Source organism: Carassius gibelio, chromosome B16, assembly GCF_023724105.1.
Source record: "Carassius gibelio isolate Cgi1373 ecotype wild population from Czech Republic chromosome B16, carGib1.2-hapl.c, whole genome shotgun sequence".
Taxonomy (NCBI): domain Eukaryota; kingdom Metazoa; phylum Chordata; class Actinopteri; order Cypriniformes; family Cyprinidae; genus Carassius; species Carassius gibelio.
In genome coordinates this window covers 10,290,295-10,309,788 of record NC_068411.1, presented here as the reverse complement: position 1 = coordinate 10,309,788, position 19,494 = coordinate 10,290,295, and the positions used below count along the sequence as shown (strand labels likewise).

Sequence of the window (19,494 nt, the reverse complement as noted above, 5' to 3'; positions counted from 1 at the left end):
CAGTTTGCACATATTTCTTCATCATGAACATCTTTCGCGATCTTCCTTCAAAACACCTGGTAAAAGAGTCGCGTGATTACACACATCATCACTATGACACACTCTTTACTGCATTAGTTCTGGCTTTTGTTCACACAGCGCTCGTTCTGGGACTGAACCCGGCAATGTTACTAGGTCCCTGACCCGGGATCAGTCCTGGAATCAATCCCGGGACCTGTTTGTGTTCACACAGAAGGTGACCCGGAAATGTTCCTGCAATTTGCTGGGTCTGATGTGCAGTGTGAAATAGTGGTGGAAATTACGATTCTTTCAAGAGATTTGTTCATTTTCAGTTCGTTCACAAAAATGATTAGTTCAGATTCGTTCACTGATTCGTTCAGTGACCATTTCTTTGTATTACACAAAATATACCACCAGGTGGCCAAAAAGAGTGTCTTACGTGTTTTGTGTTAAGTTCACTTGTGACAAAAACAAAAGCTGGCTTTATTAAAATGTGTGCATAATCGCTTTCAATATATAAAGTCTAGGTTGTTCAGATGAACAAAGCATAATGTTTTCTTGCCTAATTAGCACTTTAATTGTTATATACACATTCATAAATCGGGGATTCAACGTGGAGTTATGTTCTGTATGCTAAATATGAAAACAAGCGTATGTGCACAGAACTTATAACTGCGCTCTGTTTTTTTTTTTTTTTTTTAGATTGACACGTTAAATAGCCAACTGACCCCTCTTTACTCTCATACATTTTGCTCACAAATGACATACGCTATGTACCAGTTAATTTCATTCACGAACGACGTGTACCAGTGCAGTAATTTAGTTTATGAACGCTATCTCTAGATCTCGTTCAGACCAGAGACAATTTAGACTCGTATGAAACTCGTTCAGTGAAGGGCGTATTCGTTCACTACATTCAACAAATCACATGCTCCGTTAGATCTCATACTCGAAGGCTATTGGCTCATCACGATTCGTTCACCTAAAAGATTTGTTCAAAAAGAAGATTCACTCACAAACGACACATCACTAGTGTGAAAGGAGCTTTGGTGTGTGTGGGGTGTCCAGCTGCGGAGGGGCATGGTCTTCCTCACAGTGAGATGATGATGATGATGATGATGCAGATGTGAGGTTCGGTGGGGTTGGTGTAGATGGGGGTCTCGGTGTGTTCTGCTGATGTCTGGTGGTTCAGCTCTCTGTTTGGAGAGTTTAGATGTGCTTCCCAGTCATTTATCATCTTGATCTCTGTTCTTCAGATAAAGATCTGTCACACATCACACTGCTCCTCTGACCTTTACTGATGACCTGGATCTGCTCGGAGCTTTCCTCTCTTGGGGAAGTGAAATGAAAGACTCTGTGTTCTCACATCACAAGAACAAAAACACAAGAATGTAGCGTAGATGTTTTTTCTGGGTTGTGTTTGATGTGACTGTTTCTCTGAGCACTCACAGATGAACTCTGAAACGATAACCCTGCGCCCGTGCACTCAGATTGAGTTACTCTGAACCCCTGATGTGACAGACACACTCTTAACACACTCTGAACCTACACACACTCTCACACACACACACACACACGGTTGTTTTTGTGTAAAGTGTGTTCATCCCATAGGTGTAATGGTTTTTATTCTGTAGAAACTGTATATTCTATGGCCCTTCACCAACCCTACACCTAACCCTAACCCTCACAGGAAACTTTGTGCATTTTTACTTTCTCAAAAAAACTCATTCTGTATGATTTATAAGTGTTTTGAAAAATGGGGACATGGGTTATGTCCTCATAAGAACCCTCTCCTTGTAATACCTGTGTCATACCCATGTCATTATACAGAGCACACACAAACCCACACTCACTCACACACACACACACACACACACACACACACACACACTCACACACACACACACACACACACACATGTACACACTGCTTGACCCTTCATCAACAGTTGTAATCTGCTGTACATGTGGTATATAGTGAATATTAGTATCTCCAGGTTGTGTCTGTACTCCAGGGACAGACATGTTTGCCCAGAGTCACATGTGCCCCTAAGCAGAGATGTTTAGATCCGTCTTCAGGATGATAACTGGTCAGATGATGGGTTTTCCCTGAAGTAAGCTGATACATGGAGACATTTACAAGCAAAATGATTTAGCTTATTAGAATGCAAATGTATGCTAGGTTTCTACCTTCTCTGCTTTAGACTGTATTTAATAATCATGTTATTATTCCAAGGCCCTCTTTGCTTGACTGTAATAAAGCAAAGATTATTCTGCCAGTGCTAGTAAAAGATATCTGTGATGGGAGGCTCAGACAGAAGATACAAGAGTGTACTGGCTGCCATGTAGTGCTTATGATTACAGCACATGATCATTAATGATTATTAATGATTGCTCATTCAGAAGGATGTCCTGTGTTGTTCCTCAGGAGATGGGTCGAGTCCTGCAGCACCCGAGGGTCTACAGCTTCCTCCATGTGCCGGTGCAGTCTGCGTCTGACAGTGTGCTGATGGACATGAAGAGAGAGTACTGCGTCGCTGACTTCACACGCGTGGTGGACTTCCTGAAGGACAGGTGAGGACATCATCATGAACACAGTTTAACTTCAGCTCAGGCTGCTGTTCCTCGTCCATGTGAGGAAACCGGATCGAATTAGGTCGCCTTGCTTAGATCCACTGAGAAAGTGTGTGTGTGTGGGTCAGCTGAATAAACTTACTAGCCTTAAAACGTTAGTTATCTATCTGTCTGTCTTTTCTCTCTCTCTTCGAGACTGCTCATCACTTGAATTCAGTTCTGGAAGGTGTGTTGGTCTTTGTTCTGGGGAGTACGACTGCTAGTTGCTAACGCTAGTTCTTCAGTTAAACTGTGAGAGAAAGACTCTGGGACGCAGGGCTGGGAGATATGAGCTGAAATCAAATCAAAACCTCCATTAATTGAACACTTGACCTCAATTAAGATTAATGAACCATTGTTTTATTTTATTTTTTAAGTATAGTTCATTAGGTTTGTACTGTAAATATACTCAGCTATTAAAGGTGGGATGTTTCTCTGATGAAAGTGCATTTCTTACCTTAGTGATTTTAAAATAAGTGAAGGAAACAAACTATTTCTGGTTATTGATTGAATATTCAAACAACTGAAGTCAAAGCACACATCGTTTGAAAATGACTATATGAGTATAACACATTATTACTGTATTTGCATTACTGTAAGGGTAGGGTTAGGGTTGGGGTAGGTGTAGACTTTAATAAACCATAACCTTACAGGTAGCATTGTTCATGTTGAACTGTCCTTCCCGCTGTTACTGTGAGGTACAGATCCTCAGGACACAGACTCCGCTGTAAACTAAAGCTCGTAACGCTTGCCCCGTGTTTATTATCTTCTGTTCTCAGACTAGCACCGCTGCATGCAGGAGTTAAACTCTCTCTGTTAGTGCTCCACTCATGTGTGAGACACATAACACTATACACGTGGTAGTATGGGTTAAATAACGAAATAACCCACATGGGAACATCACGTCACAGAGGGGTTCTGAAGTTCAGTTCTGAAATCTTTTGGATGAATCGTCCAGCTCTTCTAGGACTGATGAGAAGCTGAAGCACAGGATATGCTGGTTAAGATCCTCATGTGTGCTGCGATGGAGAAGGTTTGCAGCACTGCGGCTCAAACTCCTGCTAACTTCTCTTTCACACCCATGTGCCAACAAATACCACAAATCTGCTTCCTCCGAACTCTCCAAGATATGATCCATTATAATGCAATTTCCCCAATCTGAAGTCATCATCTCCGGCGGCCTGAGAGCTGTTTAAACCTCTGCGAGTGAAAGCCTGAGCTATTACAGTCACCTTCTCTGCAGTCTGGAGAACAGGGCTAATGACGCTAGCGTCTGATAATGAGCAGTAAGTGGACTCTCCCGGCTGAGCGAGCTGCTCCAGTGATATCACAGAGAACTCATTAAAGGTGTTTCTGAGGGTCTCTGAAGCCCACCAGCAGAAGTCATTGATCCTAATAGCTCATTTATTTACAGTATCTTGAGAACATGGACTTCCTCTGCAGTTATCAGATGTTATTTACTGTGAAGCTCAGGACATGAGCATCATCTCGTGAAGAACACACATCTGCATCGCTCAGTGTGAAGATGATCTGCACACTTATATCTGTGGAGATCTCTAGAGGTCCGTGTGTGAAGCCGACCCTCAGAAGAGCGCGTGTGTGTTTTAGAGAAGTCCTGAAGGAGTGTGCATGTGTCAGGATCTGGGTGGAGGACAGTGGAAGATCTCCTGAAAGACTGATGACTGATGTCTTAGAAATCCTCACGTCCAGCTGACACTCCTCTCTCCACAGCTCTTCTCAGAAGTTTCTCTCACCTCAAGCAGGAGGCTGGTGACCTCTGACCCCAGTGTGGCCATCTGGAAGCGTCTTGAAGCACGTGTCTGTGATTTAAAGGGCTGTAACTGTGATGGATCTTACATTGTAAAATCACTCAGATCTCGGTCTGCTTCACACGTGATTGACCACACAGCTTTTATCCTGATAAACCTGCTCTACATCCTGTAAATGTCTGAGTTTGGCTGAGGATCAGTGTTGAGAAGCGCTGATAGTGTCGTATCTGTTCAGCAGGAGCGCTTCAGACAGTGCCAGGCTTCAGTCTGTTCTTGTTACTGATTACACTGGTTTTAAAGGCACAACTTATTTTACAACTTGTTTTATGATTTTAAGATTGATATTTATTAGTTTTCAATTCTCTCTGGATGTGGAGAGTCTCTCTTTTAGTTTACCAATGAACATGAACCCTGGGGTTGAAGGTTAGGAGGAGTCTGGTGTTACCTCAATACTTCTGTGACATCACTTTGATCCGTCAATTTCAAGTTCAAGTCTGCTTTATTGTCAATTCTTCCACATGTACAGTACACACATACAGAGAATCGAAATTGCGTTACTCTCAGACCCCCGGTGCACACAGATAACATTAACATTAAAGCCTAAAAATCTAGATCAAAATATAAAATGTAGATACAACTATACAATAAGGGAATGTAAAAAAAAAGACATAATAAAATTAAAAAATTTAGATAAATAAAGCAGCGCAGATCAATGAAGTGAACAACAGTGCAGATAAAAGATTATTTAGTGCAAAAACAAAAGCTTATTAAGTCTGATTAAAGTGGCAAAGGGCTCAAGAGCAGTTATTTTATTTAACTGACTGATGAGGTAGTGGAATGATGTCAGTTCCATGGAGAATGAGGTAGTGAGTAGACCAATGCTGCACAAAGTGACTGGTGCATGTCATCGTTTATTAGTGGGGGGGGGGTCATAGTTCAGTGGTGCCTGGGGCAGAAGAGGGGAGGGGGGGCAAGTTCAGGAGGGAGTTCAGCTTCCTGACAGCCTGGTGGATGAAGCTGTCCTTCAGTCTGCTGGTCCTGGCCTGGAGACTCTGCAGTCTCCTCCCTGATGGCAGCAGGCTGAAGAAGCTGTGTGATGGGTGGGTGGGATCACCTGTGATGCAGAGGGCTTTGTGAGTGAGACGTGTTCCATAAATGTCCTGGAGGAAGGGGAGAGAGACACCAACGATCTTCTCAGCTGCTCTCACTATGCGTTGCAGAGTCTTTAGGCAGGACGCGTTGCAGGCGCCATACCACACAGTGGTGCAGCTCTACAGGATAATCTCTATGGTGACTCTGTAGAAGGTGTACATGGTGGGGGGTGGGGCTCTGGCTCTCCTCAGTTTGCAGAGGAAGTAGAGACACTGTTGTGGTTTCTTGGCCAGTGCTGCGGTGTTTTCAGTCCAGGAGAGGTCCTCTGTGATGTGCACACCCAGGAACTTGGTGCTGCTCACTCTCTCCACAGTCGCACCGTTGATGGTCAGAGGAACGTGCTGAGTGTGTGCTCTCCTGAAGTCTACAGCAATTTACGAATGCGACAAACATGCGAATTGTTGAGCCCCAGCTGGATCAGTTTGTAAATGAGCTGTTGAGGGATGATTGTGTTGAATGCTGAACTGAAGTCAATGAACAGCATTCTGACATATGAGTCCTTTTTGTCCAGATGTGTGAGTGCTGAGTGGAGGGTAGTGGAGATGGCATCATCGGTCGAGCGGTTGGACCGATATGCTGACTTGATGTGGTGCATGACTAGCCGTTCAAAGCACTTCATTAGGATCATATCTGTGTAAAACATGAGTCTGTGCTACTGATGGTCCTCACTCTTTAACTGCTCTGTGTGAGTGAGTGTGTGTGTGTGAGCGTGTGGTGTGTGTGTTTGAGTGTGGTGTGTGTGTGTGTGTGTGAGCGTGTGGTGTGTGTGTTTGAGTGTGTGTGAGTATGTGTGTGTGCGCGCGTCTCTGTGTGTGTGTGTGTGTGTTTGAGTGTGTGTGTGAGTCTGTGTGTGCGTGTGAGTGTGTGTGTGTGTGTGTGTGTGTGTGTGAGTGCGTGTGTGTGTGTGTGCGTGTGTGTGTGAGCACTGCGTCTGCAGGCGATGATGTATCTGTAGTTAGTCATGATGTTTCTCAGTACTGAAGTCAGTTGATGTTTAAGCGCTGGTTCTCTGCTTGATCACACGTAACACAGTCTCTTCTTCCTGAAGTCTGTCTGTTATAACAGCCGGCCGTATCCTCAGCTTCTGCTGTGTGGACAGAATAAGAGCTAAAGCAGTGTTCGTCTGTTTTTGTGCTGAAGACTCTATCTTAATCAAGAGATTGTAGATATGTATATTCAAACATATGCATGTATATATTTAAGATTTTTTTTTTTTCGTATATTAAATATATTTATATTTGTATAATGTATTTATATAACAATAACAATAAATATATACATTTATATTATATATTTAAAATATATACTTTATGCATGTTTTTATATATACATAATAAATATACACAGTACACACACACACACACATCTTTTATTTTGGATACGATTAATTGCAATTAATTGTTTAACATGACTGCTACAAACATAGTTTTAAAAATACATATAACCACTTTAAAACTTGTGTTTACAGTATGTGTGTGTGTGTAATTCATACATTTTAGATCTTATTCTCTTTTGGATTTTGTCATCACAGCTGTCTGTTAGCATTTTGTGTTTTGCTTTTCTGTTTTCCCCCCTGGAATCAAACATGTTTTTGTGTGTGTAGGGACAGAGTTTGTGCTGCCTTTGCTGATGTAAGTTGAGCTGTGTGTGTGTGTGTGTGTGTTTCTGTAAGTGCAGTGAAACCGAGGGCAGGTGAATGTTCCTCTTACGCTGCTGGGATCAGGGTCTGTGAGGAGAGATGGAGCAGGGGTAGTTTTGGCGCTGTCTCTCCTCTGTTTGGCGGGGTTTCCCGCTGTCTGACACACACGCCGCTCACACGCCGCTCTGACTCATGCTGTTTGTGTCCTGAATCTTGTTTGTCCCGCGCCGGATCCCGCCTCCTCCGCTCTGATTCCGGCTGGATTAGAGTGTCTCCGCCTCTCGCCTCCTTCATCTGTTTGATATGAGTCATTGTGTTTTGTCAGATGCTGACTCACACTGTTGTATAAGACATGGCTGGTGGCTCGTAGCACCGCTCTGTCACGCACCGCTCTGTTTACTGCCTGAGCGAGAGCTGTGATCTGGAACCGGTTCTAGGTGTGTCGGGTGTGGGGCGGGAGTTTGTTTCCCCAGGGGATGAAACATGAGCAGGACGGGGAACTGTCTCTTCTACAGCAGATGTGTGTCATTAGTTCTGTTGAAATACTTTGTTTACCTGCCATAATGTGGACGGACAGCTTTAGGTGAGCTATTTCTAGGGTTCTCAAAGAAGAGTGATGCGTGTGTGGCTCATGAAGTCCCATTTCTATGCTATCTGTTGAAGAACGCAGGTTAATTTCCACACTTTAGCTGTGTGTTATACCTCCTAACTTAATAAAACAGGCTGTGTGACTGAGGAATGATTACTTCAAAATGTACGCAGCTTGCAGGTTAAAGGGACTTCCATGTCCCTCTTATTCTATTGTTCACGTCCCAGTGATCATCTCTCCGTATGCTGACGATATCTGCTTTAAAACAGAGATCTGTTTGTGCTGAGGAGGTCAGTCATACACCTGGACAATGATGTCTGTCAGCGACTGGAATATGACATCACAGATATCAGTCGGGACACACACTGATCGAGAGCCTCCAGAACACAAACACACTGATAAACATCTGCCAGAATATGAAACAATAAGAGGTTGTTGTAATATAGTCACTTCTAATGTGACGCAGAGGAGTGACACATTGACAATATAGCTTCCTCTGGTTTCTGTAGAAGCAGATTTGACCCTTGTCTTGAGCAGACCGACACATTATCATTGACTCATTGGGCACAGGAAACGGCAAACAGGAAGTGTGATCAAGAAATGTTTGCAGTTCACTTTAGTGACGCTAGTGATGCTAAAATCACACTCTGCTTTGACAGTTTCTCCCTCTTCTACATTTCCTCAGGTTACTTGTCCTACTGTTGTACTGGTGTCTTCTGTCATTGGTAACTGGAATAACTTGATGTGTGTTATCTCTGTCTCAGAGTCATTTCATTGTAATGTATTGAGCTGTTTATACCCACTGACACTGGAGTATGTGATCTTTCTAGAAATAGAACCAAACCTGTCCATACAGAAGACATCTGTACTCTAGAAATGACGTATAAGACTGTTTCTTAATGACAGCCACTGAAGGATAAATTTAACTGGATTGTCATCACATGGCTAATAGATGTAGTGTTGAGAGTGAAAGCAGTCAGTATTGTGTGTGTTATTAGCAGATGGTTGATAGTTAATGTGATTCTCTCCACCTGTCATTCGTCTCATAGGTCACCTGGACATATACGTGTGTATTGTACATATAAACATTGACAGGCTCATGAAACACCAAAACTAAATCATTAAGGGACGTTGATATAGCGGATCATACACAGCCTTCAGCAGTTGTTTAGGAAGAGAGTTTTGACATTGATCTCGGTGTGTTTACATGAGAGAGTTCACTAGACGTCTTCACACATCCGTGTCCCAGCAAGTTCAGCAAATGTGGGCCTGGAAAATAAAAGGTTGTAGATAAATAATGTTTCATTAACTATGTCTGTGGACAGTAATGAAGCCTACAGCTACTACTTCACTTTCATTGATCAGTTTAGCTCAGAAAGGATTGTGCGATGCTGGAACAGACCTGATGGTCAGAGATGCCCACAGTGATGATGACTGCTGGACCTTCACTGGACCTGTCAAGTGCACTGAGCTATACCAGAGAAAACCTTATTTACTTCTGATTTGTTTGAATGGTTTGCTTTATCTTGGTGTGCCTCAAGGCTCTATCATTGGACCTGCTGTAGTTTGAGATTGAAGTTGATTATTCTTTACTAGTGGTTGAGTTTGTTTGTTTGCTGCTGTGTCTGTCACGTCACAGACTGAACTGTTGAGGAAATTCCTTTGAACTGTAGCTAATGAGTTCAAAAAGAAACAAACGTCTAGACGCAAATACAAGTTACTCACACACATTAACTAAGAACATTAAAGTTAACTGTGAGGGAGCTGCACCTCACTGTAATTTAAAGTTTATTTTATTGGTTAGTAAGTAGATTACACATTAAACTAAACTATAACAGTGAGTTGAAAACAGTGATTGAGATGATCGTTGAAGCGTGCGAGCGTATTACATGAGTCTGCAGATGTGACCGCAGTTCTGGATGCGTTTACTACAAGAAATCCATCTTCAGAGGACAAATCTGTAAAGATTTAAACGTCTGTATAAAGGACATAAGATATCAGTCAACTAATGTGGCATAATGAATTAAACTGAAAATGTAATTGCCCATCATCAAAGCATGGTTACTTGGACCTGTACTTGTCTCTGTTCTCTGCCTGGTCTTATAATGACAAAGGACCGCGGTCTCCACCTGTTTGTATTCTGTTGTTTGAATAGCGGGTATTTTCTGACAACAAAGCGTCTGATTAAGTTAACATCTAAACAGCTGTATGAAATTACATGGAAAAAACCCTCAGAGCAAATAGCTGCTTATGTAAATGTGTGTAATTGGGCCACATCTCCTTTTATCCGTTCTGCAACGAGATGTTTGTGAATTAAATGAAAACCGAGGTTTCATGCAGGTTTATGTAGCTTAAATAAGCAGAGCTGATCTTCAGAAATGCAGTGCAGGGTCGGAGTTCATCAGCACGGTTTTCATAACGGTTGGATTAACTACAGCTGAGAGGAAGAGATCGTTCAGGATGCTGTGACATGCAACGGAATAAGAACTATGTGCGTTTCTGACACTGGCCTATTTTAAAAGTCCAGGCAGCCTAATAAGACAAACATATCAGATACTGGGTCTATGGTGGAGTGTTTTCTTTGTGTCTGTTTCGTTATTGAAAGCATGTGGTGAGCAACATATGGAGCAGATGAGACTCCTCTCAGAGAGAGTGAAGTCTAACGGCTGTTATTGAGGTCTTTCTTGCTTTTAGCGTGTCAGAACAACGGTGAAACTGGATCCCAGGTGTCACACATGCTTCATGAGCACAGGTGAGTAAACAGCAGTATGCAAAAGACACACAGAGCTGTGACCTCCTTCACAGCCCTTTCATTCCCTGAGCGCAGAGGGACACGTGTGTGTTCGGCCGTTTCATCCTGACTAAAAGCTTTCAGATCAGTGAGAAGTCAACACATCTTTTGAGTCGTCTGCTTTATTCAGTTCATAATGAATATCACATGAGAACTCCAGGTTGTGTATCGCAGGCATGGAGAAGACAGAGTTTGCCTGTGAATTGTTTTGCATGTTCAGAATTGCTGACATTGGATGTGCTTTCATGACTCTGAAGAAAAATATCTGAAATACGTGATGTGTTAAAGGTGATGACAGAGCTCCTAATACAAACGTGTTATGTTTCATATATAGACAATGCTATCTTTGTTTTCTAGAAATGTTATATACAATAAGATATCCAGGTTACAGATATAAGTGGTTGAACATACTCTAGGCCTCGATACTGGACACACTAACCTCAAGAACCGTGGCTATCAACAAATGTGATTACATCAGAGCACAACATATAACTAACATAATGACAAAACTATCTTTAAATGAGGTCAACAAAACAATAAGACAGCAACTGCATAATTCATTCATCCTGCAGTGCATGCTGGGAGCTCTCAAAGCCTTAACATTTCAGTAATAAACTATTTGTTCAGACAGCAGTTTGACTAGTTGGGACAGCATTTGGGGTAACTCTGTCGGTCTGCAGTTTTATTTCATAGAGAGATAACTCCAGGCTGAGAACGGTTCCTAACCGTGATGTGTCGAGCTCAAGTGGAGAAGCGGTGGAATGAGTCAGTGCTAGCACATCTTTACAGTTCGCTTTGTCTCAGGAGCTAAAAACACTAACTTACTGCTGGTTTATTTCATGAATGCTTCAGTCCTGATTCCAACTGAAGTTGGGTCATTTAGCATGAAAAGTGCTCAGGAAACTCCAGTTACCCGTCAAGTGATCTCTCTCAAACTCTCTCCGTCATCTTTACATGATTTAATTAAGGTCTCACTCTGCTCCTCTGTGAGTCACTGTTAGCATTTCTTTTCCTGTGGCCTTTGGACCTGAGGTCGAATTACTGTAAAGTTCAATGATAAACCAAATTGACATTTCATTTACATTTCATACTGGTAGGCCTCTCTGTGCCGTGGCCCCGGGGACCCGTGTCCATTCCTCTGGTCCCCACGCTCGGCTCCTGCCGGGGGAGATGCGGGGTCACGTAGAAGCTCATCTCCTGCATCTAATTCAGGTTACGGTGACCCCGCTGCACACAGATGAGGCAGCAGGTGGAGAGGTCTGGAGGAAGCACACACAGCTAATCACGTCCTGTGGGAAGATCTGCGTCCCACACTGCTCTTCCTCTTCCTCGGGGTGTTTCTGGAAGTGTTCTTGTGTTGGAGCAGGAATCTGCTGCGGTGGCAGAGAGAAGGATCAGACGGAGCACAGGAGATTCAGCACCAGCCCCTGGGAAATATCCTGCAGTAATTGAAAGCCAGCCTATGCTGAAGATGAATTTAATGATTTCATATTTACAGACAGGCTTTGCTTTTTACTCCATTTGCATTTATTCCATCATGCTTGCAAATGTAGGTGATGTATAATTTCCCTCTGTGCGTGTGATTTCTGTGGGTCCACGGGTCAGTCGATTCTGTCTGATTGGGAAGGTCGCAGAGATCACTAGAGAGCGAGTTTTGATTATTCAGATTATTCTGTGTGTTTAAAGCAAACAGACCGTGTGTACAACTGGTTTTGTTTGTTTGTAGGGAATATCACACGTGTAACAAGATTGGGAAAAATCCTAGAAAAGTACAGAAATGATCAAATTGTCTATTTATTTTCCCCTCAGACCTCAGAAATTAAACCCGATATCCAGTTGTGCTCATGGATATCTAGTTGATATACTACTAAGAGCCTCCAACAGAGCAGTTGTGTTCCTGAATGTTGTTCCTCTGTATCAGCCCAACACCTGCATGGCATTGATTCAGGACGGACCGGTCACACCAGAGAGATGATATTGATCAGATTCACTGGATCCGTGTGAGACGCTCTGCTCCAGGTCGTGTCTGGCGTGTCTGGCGTCTGCAGTTGTAGTGTGACCATCAGTTTATTTATGACAGGTTACCAGTCTCACCTAGATGTGTCCGTCTGTCAGAGACCTAAGTGATATCCAAACCCATGACTTCTGTTATTGTAAGGTTAATGGTTCCACACTATGCAGACGTCTAACTTTCCCTGTCATGCAGTAAAACACTTTAATCAGCGAGTGAGAACGTGTGCTCAAATCTCCTCTCCGTTTAAAGCGCTGACATTAGAGCGTGAAGTTTGAGGACGAGAGGCGTTTGAACCTGGATCTGTTTTCACGAAGCCTGAGGAGTTCATGAAGTCACGGAGGATTCGAGTGTGGAGCACCTGCAGGGCAGAGAGAGAAGCAAACACAGGTCTGTTTTACAGAGGAAGGAGACACCGGTGAGACGGCGTGTTGATGAGCGCTCCTGTGAGGATTCAGAGTGTGAGCACTTAAACACTTCTGCATGTGTGTTCAGGTGTGTCACTGGAGCGTGTGTGTGTGTGTGTGTGTTTAAAGTGTAAATCCATTTGCGGAACGATGATTGTTTTTCTCATGCCTCAGATGATCCAAAAAGGCCTCCAGCAACATTCAGTTACACTGAGCCTCAGTCTGGAAACTGGATCTCCAGGGATGGATCTGACTGTGTTTGTGCACTCTTTCGTGTTAGCAGGCGTTCTGCGCTCCAGGACTGATCTCTGGAAGACACAGGTGTGTGTGGATCTCGTCTCTGTGGTCTGCAGCTCAGAACACAAATCATCAGTGGTTTGGTAGTAGAGAGGATCTGCGCTGAATGCACATTTCTGCACAAGCAAACCCCACATACGTTCTAGATCAGTCTAGATGTCTGTTACTGCTGAATCAGGTTGTGACGAGAGCACTGTGGTGTTGTGTGAGGAGGAACTAAGAGTGATTTGGCCTCATCGTACACATCAGTATGACACAGCTATAGCTGGGAATCTGATGGAGAATAAAGCTGGTGTTGTGTCTGAACCAGAGTCAGATCTTATTCTAAGCCTGCTTCAACCTTCAGCTCGTAAAGAACGAAAGATAATGATGATGTCGTCTTACACGGGTTATTGCAGCTTGTCCGTTGAGCTGTGACGTGTCTAATGATGACATCACACTGGTCATCAGTGGACCCTGTATCTCAGGCTCCTTCTGAGCTCTTGATGTAATGTGATCATGCAGTCAAGTTCAGTTAAACAGTTTCTCATGTTTGTGTGGAATAGCTTAAATTGTGTCATATTCTGCTGCATGTTATTCACATTTTCATAAATTCCAGTAAAAGATTAAATATTGAGACTGTTTGCATTAGTCTCTGCTTGTGTTTCTTGTATTTTGGGAGTGAAGACCTAACATTTCTGCTACACAGCTGACCTCCGATCATCTCATGATCCAGCTACAAAACACAGACTCACTCCGCTGTGAACCCTAGAGTCTCGCTTGTGTGTGTGAGAGAGTGTGTGTGTGTTTCTGAGCCTTCTGAGCTCTCTTTAGAGCTGAAATGTCCTGTGTTTGTAATGCTGATCAGAAGTGTGTCATGAGTTGTTTGGCCCCTGGGTCGTGCTGGAGATCAGGTGCTCTGATCAGAGCCTGTGTGAAAAAAGACAGCTTATGTCCGGCGTAATGATGAATAAATCAGTGGTGTACTCTCAGAAATGATCTGCATTGCTTTTCAGTCAGGCCAGTGGCACTCACATGTGGAGCTTCATCAGGAGAAACCAATCCAAGGAAAGAGTCTCGGTGCTTAGGACTCAAAGTTAGGATGATGGAGACTTTACACTGGACACCTGATGTTTAAAGCTCAGTGTCCTGAGAAGAGCTGAAGACAGTGATTCTCCTGGCTGTGTTCAGTATGAGCTGTGAGAGACTCTGTCTGATCAGATGAATGAAGTGTTTCTGTACGCTCTCCGTCCGTCCGACGTGTCTGAGTCCTGTACACTCTGCAGTGATCCTCTGCCTCCTCTGTGCAGCTCTCAGTACACTCAAAGAGAGAGATCCAGAGCACTCTGTTCCACATGACTGACCCGTCCGGTCGCTTGCGGAGGCCGATGAGCTGCCCGGGCTAAACGCAGTGATAGCAGGGGTTAATGGTGGCTCTCTCGACGCTCAGCTAATTGAAAGTATATATTAGGACCCCAGAGCCTGGGCTAATGAAGCTTGCACCGCTCCAGTGAAATGGTAAACTGATTGCTTTGAGCGGGTGATTGTTTTGTGGGCTGATGGTGAAGTCCAGGGACGGATGTTTTCAGCAGCTGCTTCTCTGAGAAACTGAGGGCTTGAGCACACGTCTAATCTACATGACTTGGATTGACCTTTGAAATATTTCCAGCTCTAGCTTTTAAAAGCATCAGACAGATGCATCATGGTACGGTGAAAAGACTTGCTGTGTAGTGTGCTGCTTATGATCATTTTTTGGAAAGCAATCAGATGTCCTTGAAGGGGAAACTTCATTATTTCATTCAATATTCTGTGTTTTTAATGTAGTTAGTGACCTTTGCATCCTCAGATTTTTTCAACTATCATTTACTTTTATAGTCATTGCTACTCAGGCACGAGTCTGTCCTTCACACATCTTTCTGGAAAATACATCAGTGAACACTCTTCTGCTGATCCCTGACAACAGGAGGGAAATATGACCGGAAACAGAGATGTGTCACACGTGCTGTCAGTAGAAGAGCAGAGGACACATCATGCCTTCACCGGAGCAGAACGAGCACCAGGAACTAGTAGGACTGTTCAGAGAAGCTTCCTTTAACAGTCTGAGGAGCCGAGCGGCCTGGCATCTGTTCTGCTTCCTTCATTTGTGAATGAGTTTTCTCTCCTAACACTCACACACTTTGATGCAGCTCTTTTGAGGGAATTTTCCACCGTGCGCCTGAAAGCCAGCCTCTGTGAATTCAGCGCTGATCAAACCGTGTGCTTTCAGACGAGCTTCAAGATGTTCCCCATGTTGGAGAGTTGAGATGTGAGAATGTGACCCTGGGCTCAGTGACCGCAGGAGAGAAAGAACAAACACGACACGTATGCGCTCCATGAAGTGTGTGAACACCAGTGAAGGTCACTTTCCATGAGTGTAAAAGAGTGTGGAGTGAAAGCGCAGAAGTGAGGCCAGCAGGTGACACACAGACAGCTCAATGTGCTGCTTTAATTAGAAGAGTCTGCCCCCCCCGAGAGAAACAGACCACACGGCTGGGGAGGAGAGCAGACCGCAGCGCTGCTACACACACCTTCAGCGCTCCGTGTGTGTGTGTGCGTGTGTGTGTGTGTGAGAGAGTGTGTGTGAGCGTGTGTGTGTGTCTGTGTGTGTGTGTGTCTGTGTGTGTGTCTGTGTCTGTGTGTGTGCGTGCGTGTGTGTGCGTGCGTGTGTGTGCGTGCGTGTGCGTGCGTGCGTGTGTGTGTGTGCGTGTGTGTGTGTTTGAGCATGTGTGCAATCGTGTGTGTCTCTGTGTGTGTGTGTGCGTGTATGAACGTTAGGGTTAAATTGAAATGCGCTTGACGTGAGCTTTACTGTCTGTGTGTTGCTCAGATAAAGTCTCGTTCAGAGTTTATTTAGAGAGAGTTCTGTCTGCATTAGTGTGTGTGTAGACCGCTGCTTCTGCTCTGTGTGACGCTGGAGCCGAGTGTGTGCTGTACAGAGAGCTTTCTGGATGGATCTCTGGAGCAGTGCATGTGAAGCCCTCAGTGCTACAATATAACATGCTGTTATACTCCATATAGCTTCATATACAAGTCAGAAACTAAGCTTTTTTTCCACAGGCCTATCCAAAGGATTAATGGTCCCACCTAGTGATCAACTGTAAAAATAACAAATTTTACCTCTTCCCAACAGGGAAAACCACAAACAATGAAGAATGCATGATTATATGGTGTCATGCCTTTGCATTCAAAAAATGTCATTATAATGGAAGTCAATGGGGCAAAAACAGCCACCAACAACAAATGAGGGAGAAAAAATTAAATCTAATGCTGCACAAAAACAAAAAATGCATCAAAAAGCTAATGTTGCTACTAATCTTTGATATGCCCAAGACTGTTATAAAGACTAAAAAAAAAAAAAAATCCAGCCACAATTACTTTTATATTAAAAAAAGTAATTATGTGTGTTTTAAATGACATCATTTATGAACTTGGCAGTTAAAGAGTTAAAATCTTGGATTTAAAAAAAAACATTTGGTAGTTTTGATCAGGACTGAAGTTGATTAACAGATTTATGCAAAATGAATTGAGAAAAAATATGAATCTGACACTTTTACAGCAGTTTAATTGAGTGGATGTTTTCATCCCGAACATAACGAAAGGCCAGTGAATTTGAACAATGCACAAGGGTTAAATGACCATCGCCGCTCTTTATTAGCTCTGTAGTGTTTCGTCTCTCTTTCAGTGTGTTTGTCTTCCCATATGTACGGCTGAACACCGGTTCTCTCGCTCGGTCGTGCTTCTTCTATCAGCTGTTATTAGGTGTATGTATGCAGTGCAGAGAGATGACCTCACTACCCTCCTCTGGAGACGGGGCGGGAATATGCCCTTAAAAAGCTACAAGTTTTGAATGTTTTAAAATACCACAACCATATCAAGCTGCTGTTTTTACTGAGAAATTAAATGTATTAATTATTAATTATTATTATTAAATAACTATCTTATAAATATATAAATCTCCAGTTAAATCAGTTTATTTGGAGTGTGCCGAGTGTCTCTACTCTTGCTACAGCTGGTTAGTGTGTGTCCAGGAGACTCATCAGGTGTGAGGTCAAGACCTTTTTATACTGGCATTAGGGCTGTTTAAATGAGCTCCAGTAGTTAAACTCTCGTCCATCACGTTGTCTGATTAGTGGAGCTGTAGAAAAGAACATTGTTCAGGAATCAGCTAAAAATAAAACCGAACTAAACTTGAGTCAAATATTGAATAACTCTGTTACCTGGAGACTGAAATGAAAAGGTTTAGTTCCTGTGAATTGGATGGTGTTCTCCTTCTCTGAGGAGGTTCTTTAGGCGGATCACACCCACATCAGTGCTCCACATCTCCCTCCGCTCCGCTCCAGAGACCAGGGCCCGGGGCACTGATGGGGAGCAGGAAGGAGGGCATGTTTACCTTCACAGATTGCCTCGTCTCCTCTTATCCCTGCTGCTTTTGTTCTAGCAGAGTTGTTTGCGTCTTCATTTCACCGCGAGTGTTCGCGTACATCTGTTGTGTAAATACACCGCTCTGAAAGCAGCTTCACGCCGGGAGAAGGATTTCACGCCGGCCCACACCTTCAGAGCCTCCACAAACAAAGAAAGTAGAATAATTCACTGCAGAGAGTCAATTCTTTTCATAAAGCCTAGCCCCACACTTGCCAATCTAATTCAAAGTTTGATGATATCCAGTAGCTTTTAATTAAATAGATTTAAGCCCCGCTGGGAAACGTTCTGCAGCAGGTTTAAGTGCAGGTAGAAGTAAAGAGTAAACACACACAGGAAGTGAAGGGCAGTGTTTGCTCTTAGATGAGCTCGGTCTCATCACACATTATCTCAAGATTTATTATTGAATTGCATTATTGAAAAAAATGTATGAAAGGCTGGACTGTAAGGCCATAAAATAAATGTAGTATTTGACTGAGATGGTGTTGTTTGCATTTACTGTTTTCATATATAAGTATTCCTTAATTGCATTATGATTGAATTCTAGACATACCGTGAAGCCCTTTTTGTCACGCTGTCAGGAGTGACATGAGCAGATCAGCCTTCATTAGTCTGATGCACAGGAGCTTTCTGTGGGGATCTGCTGGTGCTGCCCAAGCTCAGCTCATTCGAGTATGAAAGAGTACCATTAGATTCCTCACTGCTCTCAATACACAAGCACAATGTAGGAGGACATGCAGTGTTTTTGAGAAAGCTTACTTGATCTATTCTTGCAAGACCTGCCATTGACCCAGGATAATGGTGCTCCAGCCACGAGGACGAGCTTCTTCCATCTTCATGCCAGACCGTAATAGGATCCACTGCAGAAACAGGGGCCAGAAGGTTCTGGCACAAGAGATTGATGTGCTGAGGGATACAGGAGAAACTGTTTTACCCATCCACCAAACCTTGACCCCAGAACCCATAGCGGGACCTCTCTGGGCTTCATGAAGCTCCTATTACCGTTCGTTCTGGAGCAGAGTTCGAGACCGAGCACCAGAGAGTGAGTCTCAGGTCGCAGTTTATTTTCATTTGATTCGGCCGAGAGTCAGGTTTCTGTTTCTGGGGTTGCTTGGCTGCATTTCTCCTTCCTGCGAAATGTGCCCTTTGTCATGTGCTAAAGCCATTATTTGTGCACTTCTCATTTGTTTTGTGTGGCCTTTGGACATTTAGAGGCTCGTTAATGCTCACATAGCCTCAGACAATGTGGCACTTGTCACTCGCACTACTTTGTTTGCAATTAAATGTCCCCATTCTCTTTTGGCGCCATGGTTCACATGAAATGGCCAAACAGTCAGGGTCTGCTGGGTTGGTGTGTGTGTTTCTGATTGGGTGGCTGATTAACAAACAAGACCCTGTTTGTTTGCCAACATGTACTGTTCCAGCGTCTAGGATGGTCATTGTGAAAGCAGTTCCTGTGGCGGCTGCTGTTTATATTCCTTCAGTGCATCTCATTAACTGCTTTGCAACATTTGCACTTCTGGATCTGCTCCAGGTCGAGACCTCGGCCTTTCATGTCAGTGTTTTGTAGTTCAGGTCTGGGGCGTTCGCTTGGCTGTAACTGACTACACAGCCTGAATGTAAGGGACGGGAGCTGCTGTGTGCTGTGACCGTGACCCCGGGGGCTTTCCATGCTTTCTAATAAGCCCAAAAACAGAGTGGAGTGCAATCATGTCCAACAAGCCAACAAAGCATCAAAGGACCTCCATCTGCCAGCACACACAGGCAAGCATTGTGGGATAGCAGACGCC

General features: G+C 43.6%; 1 protein-coding gene across 2 annotated transcripts in view; it reads left to right on the top strand.

The window, feature by feature from the left end:
* Nucleotides 1-19,494, top strand: part of cdkal1 (CDK5 regulatory subunit associated protein 1-like 1) — a 186,017-nt gene that overhangs the window by 112,311 nt on the left and 54,212 nt on the right. For both annotated transcript variants that reach the window (XM_052579496.1, XM_052579497.1), the window contains exon 10: nt 2,428-2,573. In XM_052579496.1, the coding sequence (XP_052435456.1) occupies nt 2,428-2,573 (146 nt within the window). The remainder of the gene's footprint in view (nt 1-2,427; nt 2,574-19,494) is intronic.